General features: G+C 41.4%; 1 protein-coding gene across 1 annotated transcript; it reads right to left on the reverse strand.

The window, feature by feature from the left end:
- Positions 1–477: 477 nt before the first annotated feature.
- On the reverse strand, positions 478–1,378 carry LOC311114391 (C-C motif chemokine 17-like; the record flags this gene model as incomplete). Its single annotated transcript, XM_084189647.1, has 4 exons — positions 478–520; positions 674–751; positions 1,037–1,148; positions 1,291–1,378. The coding sequence occupies 4 exons, from the start codon at positions 1,376–1,378 to the stop codon at positions 478–480; spliced, it is 321 nt and encodes a 106-aa protein (XP_084045773.1).
- Between the last annotated feature and the right edge of the window lie 5,928 nt (positions 1,379–7,306).

A 7,306-nucleotide genomic window follows, 5' to 3' on the forward strand; every position in this document is an offset into this window, starting at 1 on the left:
CACAGTTACTACATCCACCCACTGGTGACCTCTCATGGTGTAGTGTCCTCCACAGTTACTACATCCACCCACTGGTGACCTCTCATTGTGTAGTGTCCTCAACAGTTACTACATCCACCCACTGGTGACCTCTCATGGTGTAGTGTCCTCCACAGTTACTGTACAATATCTTCTCTATCTGTCTGCTTCATTAGTCATTGTGCTGTCCAAGGTTCCTCTTCCTTTCACCACTCATACCACACAAGATTAACACACAAAACAAGTGAGAATTCTTAGGAAAATATAACATATTTATTATAGATATCAAATGTTACATTAACAGTTAAATACAACAGATGTGATCAATGATCTGATCATTAACAAGACCTTTATGAATAAAAGGGTTAAAACATGTGTGATTTCAGGATGTTTGCGTTCTCCTCCGTCCATGAAGAAAGGAACTCGAACTCTTCATCCCGAATACGCTTGTGATGAATACTATGCCAATGACTTTTTCTTGTTCAAGCCTTCTGCTCTCTCCCTGTAGAGAAGAAATAAAGTTATATCATCCATTTCTTACAATCATCTTTTTACCCAATATCCTTATGATGAACCCTACACACACTATGTCAGTATAATTCAATTTGATGAAACCAAATATTTATTTCCTGATTAAATGTTAATTAATTCTTACCTTAGCTTGCGAACAGCTTCCATAACCCAGCCCTTGGTGGGATCCACACATGGGAATCTCGCTCTGACAGTGTGGAAACTGGAAGAGAACATGTTGAAGAGACACCATCAGTCAATCATTAGTGCTTTATAGGCTTACATCTTCATAATATCACAATGCAATATCACATTGCAAATGAATCAATGCAAATAATATCAAGTTATCAAATTGTATTACTTCTGTAATAAAATTATTTGATACTTAATTATATACTGAAATTAATGAAATAATACATATATTACAATTTATCTTTTCATTTTACTTGCAATTTGTCTCAGATATACTAAGCACAGTTCTACTTTTAGGCCTTCCAAAGTCACTCACATGATAGCATCAATGTTGCACTCGTCATTCACTGTCTGTACAGAAAAGCCACGGATGAGACGAATGTCTATCTTTCCCTTGGAGTAATGCGTACAGCAGCCTTTAGGAAAACCTATTGGGAAAAAATACAAGAAATGTTATCTTGCTTAGGAATTAAAAAACACAATTAGCAAAAAACTTGGAGAGAGGGAGACAGAGGCATACAGACAGACAGACAGATAGACTAAGACAAACTGTCACAGCAGAATATTGACCTTGTTTAGCTGCAGAAGCTTCAGTAGTGAACAGCCCCACAGCCAGGAGCACAAGCAGCACTATCACAGCAGCTCTGATCTGGGACATCTCTTCTTCTGTGGTGCTGTGGTTAGTGATGAGCTGAGCTGAGTTGCTGTCTTCAGAAAGAGAGCTTTAGTGGCTGTGTGAGGTTCTATTCATCACCGGAGCCATATATACAGTCATGGCCAAAATTGTTGGCACCCCTGAAATTTTTCCAGAAAATGAAGTATTTCTCACAGAAAAGTATTGAAATTACACATGTTTTGCTATGCACATGTTTATTTCCTTTGTGTGTATTGGAATAACACAAAAAAAACAGGAAAAAAGCAAATTTGACATAATTTCACACAAAACTCAAAAAATGGGCCGGACAAAATGATTGGCACCCTTAACTTAATATTTAGTTGCACACCCTTTGGAAAAAATAACTGAAATCAGTCGCTTCCTATAACCATCAATAAGCTTCTTACACCTCTCACCCGGAATTTTGGACCACTCTTCTTTTGCAAACTGCTCCAGGTCTCTCATATTGGATGGGTGCCTTTTCCCAACAGCAATTTTAAGATCTCTCCACAGGTGTTCAATGGGATTAAGATCTGGACTCATTGCTGGCCACTTCAGAACTCTCCAGCGCTTTGTTGCCATCCATTTCTGGGTGCTTTTTGAAGTATGTTTGGGGTCATTGTCCTGCTGGAAGACCCATGATCTCGGACGCAAACCCAGCTTTCTGACACTGGGCCCTACATTGCGACCCAAAATCCTTTGGTAATCCTCAGATTTCATGATGCCTTGCACACAGTCAAGGCACCCAGTGCCAGAGGCAGCAAAACAACCCCAAAACATCTTTGAACCTCCACCATATTTGACTGTAGGTACTGTGTTCTTTTCTTTGAAGGCTTCATTACATTTTCGGTAAACAGTAGAACGATGTGCTTTACCAAAAAGCTCTATCTTGGTCTCATCTGTCCATAAGACGTTCTCCCAGAAGGAATTTGGCTTACTCATGTACATTTTGGCAAACTGTAGTCTTGCTTTTTTATGTCTCTGTGTCAGCAGTGGGGTCCTCCTGGGTCTCCTGCCATAGCGTTTCATTTCATTCAAATTTCGACGTATAGTTCGCGCTGACACTGATGCACCCTGAGCCTGCAGGACAGCTTGAATTTCTTTGGAACTTGTTTGGGGCTGCTTATCCACCATCCGGACTATCCTGCGTTGCAACCTTTCATCAATTTTTCTCTTCCGTCCACGTCCAGGGAGATTAGCTACAGTGCCATGGGTTGCAAACTTCTTGATCATGTTGCGCACTGTGGACAAAGGAACATCTAGATCTCTGGAGATGGACTTGTAACCTTGAGATTGTTGATATTTTTCCACAATTTTGGTTCTCAAGTCCTCAGACAGTTCTCTTTTCCTCTTTCTGTTCTCCATGCTTAGTGTGGCACACACAGAAACACAATGCAAAGACTGAGTCAACTTCTCTCCTTTTTATCTGCTTTCAGGTGTGATTTTTAGATTGCCCACACCTGTTACTTGCCCCAGGTGAGTTTAAAGGAGCATCACATGCTTGGAACAAACTTATTTATCCACAATTTTGAAAGGGTGCCAATAACTTTGTCCGGCCCATTTTTTTAGTTTTGTGTGAAATTATGTCAAATTTGCTTTTTTCCTGTTTTTTTTTGTGTTATTCCAATACACACAAAGGAAATAAACATGTGCATAGCAAAACATGTGTAATTTCAATACTTTTCTGTGAGAAATACTTCATTTTCTGGAAAAATTTCAGGGGTGCCAACAATTTTGGCCATGACTGTATACTCCTGGTGCAGGTGGAAACTTATTCTCTGAGAGGTGAAATGGGCTTTCCTACCCACGCCTTAACACCAAAGTCCCACGGCAGAATTTCCCCATCACTTTCCCCAATGAGCAAAAAAGGGAAACAAGATTCTTGAACAGAACAAGAGGGAGGACTGTTTGAACACAACTTATTCTGAGGTGATTCAAATGCACTAAAATGTCATACTAGAATGTCTAACCTGTACCCCCGCACATTGACTCTGTACCGGAACCCCCTCATTATTGTTATTTTACTGTGTTACTTTTTATTTGATTTTGTACTTTATTTTATTTATTAAATAATTTCTTAACTCTATTTATTAAACTCTATTGTTGGTTAAGGGCTTGGACCCCCTCCCCCCCCCCCCCCCCCCAAACGGCTTAGAATTTTAGAGGTTTTATCACCTTTGCTGTGATTATGTGTGTATGTGTAACCATGTACCCACATCTGTGAAACCACAGCAGATCATATCAACATAGAACATACTGTATTTACAGTTATCAGATGTATCAGTTGGTCTAGAAGGAAGCACAGTGCATTGTGCGCCACACAGAGGAGGCTGATGTAAGGAGCTATAGGAGGACGGGCTCATTCTAATGGCCGAAATTGAATTAATAGAATGGTACCAAACACATCAAACACATGGAAACCACATGTTTGACTCTGTTCCATTGATTCCATTCCAGCCATTACAATGAGCCTGTCCTCCTAAAGCCCCTCTCACCAGCCTCCTCTAGCGTCACGTTGATAAAGTCTATTGAGTCAAACCAAGGAACTGCCCCTGTTTGTGGCCTATGAAGCAGTGAAAGGGCACATTTGGGATGGTGATATTGATCAGAAAATATGTTATCCGTTAGATAGCAAACAAACAAAGAAAATCACCAAAGAACCAGGAAAGAACTTTGATTTCACAACAGGCTGAGTGTTGCACTGAGGATGACCAAGAACTTTTCTTACAAAACGTTTGATGACTATGATGACATAATGACCCCAGGGCTCTGAGTTCTAATTCCTAATTCTAGAGCTCTGACTGATGGTCAACATTCCATACTAGAGGAACATTCCTCGAACCTGTCAAGCAGGGGAAATACAAATGGAAACTTTAAAAGGGAACTTTCAGGTGTGACTTTGTTTGGGAAGTAAATGCACACCTCAGTGAAAAACAATAGAGGAATTAAATCTCATATCTGATAAATCTAATTGTCACGTCTGTGTGTGTGTGTGTGTGTGTATGTGTGTGTGTGTGCGTGTGTGTGTGTGTGTGTGTGTGTGTTTGTGTGTGTGTGTGTGTGTGTGTGTGCGTTGTGCATGTGTGTGTGTGTCTGTGTCTTTGTCTGTGTAACTTAGACCTCATGCACTGTCGTGCATGGCTGTGGGCTGTTGTGTGTAGGTTTTCTTGATAATATGGTTATTTTCTAGATCAGAGGAACACATAAAATGTATTGATGCCCTCAGCTCAAAGGGGGAAAAGTGTTTCTGTGACAACTAAATAGGTCATGACGAAGGGGTCATGTGAGGGAAACAAACAAGAAATAAGAACAACTTGAGCGTGCATAACTATTCACCCACCCAAAGTCAATACTTTGTAGAGCCACCTTTTGCAGCAATTACAGCTGCAAGTCTCTTGGGGTATGTCTCTATAAGCTTGGCACATCTAGCCACTGGGATTGTTGCCCATTCTTCAAGGCAAAACTGCTCCAGCTCCTTCAAGTTGGATGGGTTCCGCTGGTGTAGAGCAATCTTTAAGTCATACCACAGATTCTCAATTGGATTGAGGTCTGGGCTTTGACTAGGCCATTCCAAGACATTTAAATGTTTCCCCTTAAACCACTCAAGTGTTGCTTTAGCAGTATGCTCAGGGTCATTGTCCTGCTGGAAGGTGAACCTCCGTCCCAGTCTCAAATCTCTGGAAGACTGAAACGTTTTCCTCAAGAATTTCCCTGTACTTAGCGCCATCCATCATTCCTTCAATTCTGACCAGTTTCCCGGTCCCTGCCAATTAAAAACATCCCCACAGCATGATGCTGCCACCACCATGCTTCACTGTCGGGATGGTGTTCTCGGGGTGATGAGAGGTGTTGGGTTTGCGCCAGACATAGTGTTTTTCTTGATGTCCAAAAAGCTCATTTTTAGTCTCATCTGACCAGAGTACCTTCTTCCATATGTTTGGGGAATCTCCCACATTACTTTTGGCGAACACCAAACGTGTTTGCTTATTTTTTTCTTTAAGCAATGGCTTTTTTCTGGCCACTCTTCCATAAAGCCCAGCTCTGTGGAGTGTACGGCTTAAAGTGGTCCTATGGACAAATACTCCAATCTCCGCTGTTGAGCTTTGCAGCTCCTTCAGGGTTATCTTTGGTCTCTTTGTTGGCTCTCTGATTAATGCCCTCCTTGCCTGGTCCATGAGTTTTGGTGGGCGGCCCTCTCTTGGCAGGTTTGTTGTTGTGCCATATTCTTTCCATTTTTTTATGGGATGTTCAAAGTTTTGGATATTTTTTTATAACCCAACCTTGATCTGTACTTCTCCACAATTCTGTCCCTGACCTGTTTGGAGAGCTCCTTGGTCTTCATGGTGCCGCTTGCTTGGTGGTGCCCCTTGTTTAGTGGTGTTGCTAACTATGGGGCCTTTCAGAACAGGTGTATACAGTTGAAGTCGGAAGTTTACATACACTTAAAACTTGTTTTTCAACCACTCCACAAATTTCTTGTTAACAAACTATAGTTTTGGCAAGTCGGTTAGGACATCTACATTGTGCATGACGTAAGTAATTTATCCAACAATTGTTTACAGACAGATTATTTCACTTATAATTCACTGTATCACAATTCCAGTGGGTCAGAAGTTTACATACACTAAGTTGACTGTGCCTTTAAACAGCTTGGAAAATTCCAGAAAATGATGTCATGGCTTTAGAAGCTTCTGATAGGCTAATTGACCTCATTTGAGTCAATTGGAAGTGTACCTGTGGATGTATTTCAAGGCCTACCTTCAAACTCAGTGCCTCTTTGCTTGACATCATGGGAAAATCTAAAGAAAACAATTGTAGACCTCCACAAGTCTGGTTCATTCTTGGGAGCAATTTCCAAATGCCTGAAGGTACCACGTTCATCTGTACAAACAATAGTAAGTATAAACACCATGGGACCACGCAGCCGTCATACCGCTCAAGAAGGAGACACGTTCTGTCTCCTAGAGATTAACGTACTTGGGTGCGAAAAGTGCAAATCAATCCCAGAACAACAGCAAAGGACCTTGTGAAGATGCTGGAGGAAACAGGTACAGAAGTATCAATATCCACAGTAAAACGAGTCCTATATCAACATAACCTGAAAGGCCGTTCAGCAAGGAAGAAGCCACTGCTCCAAAACCGCCATGAAAAAGCCAGACTACGGTTTGCAACTGCACATGGGGACAAAGATCATACTTTTTGGAGAAATGTCCTCTGGTCTGATGAAACAAAAATAGAACTGTTTGGCCATAATGACCATCGTTATGTTTGGAGGAAAAAGGGGGTGGCTTGCAAGCCGAAGAACACCGTCCCAACCGTGAAGCACGGGGGTGGCAGCATCATGCTGTGGGGTTGCTTTGCTGCAGGAAGAACTGGTGCACTTCACAAAATAGATGGCATCATGAGGAAGGAAAATTATGTGGATATATTGAAGCAACATCAAGACATCAGTCAGGAAGTTAAAGCTTGGTCGTAAATGGGTCTTCCAAATGGACAATGACCCCAAGCATACTTCCAAAGTTGTGGCAAAATGGCTTAAGGACAACAAAGTCAAGGTATTGGAGTGGCCATCACAAAGACCTGACCTCAATCCTATAGAAAATGTGTGGGGAGAACTGAAAAAGCGTGTGCAAGCAAGGAGGCCTCAAACCCGACTCAGTTACACCAGCTCTGTCAGGAGGAATGGGCCAAAATTCACCAAACTTATTGTGGGAAGCCTGTGGAAGGCTACCCAAAATGTTTGACCCAAGTTAAACAATTTAAAGGCAATGCTACCAAATACAAATTGAGTGTATGTAAACTTCTGACCCACTGGGAATGTGATGAAAGGAATAAAAGCTTAAATAAATCATTCTCTCTACTATTATTCTGACATTTCACATTCTTAAAATAAAGTGGTGATCCTAACTGACCTAAGAAAGGGTTGTAAGG

The sequence above is a fragment of the Coregonus lavaretus genome, assembly GCF_964263955.1.
Source record: "Coregonus lavaretus genome assembly, contig: HAP1_SCAFFOLD_543, whole genome shotgun sequence".
Classification (NCBI taxonomy): Eukaryota; Metazoa; Chordata; class Actinopteri; order Salmoniformes; family Salmonidae; genus Coregonus; species Coregonus lavaretus.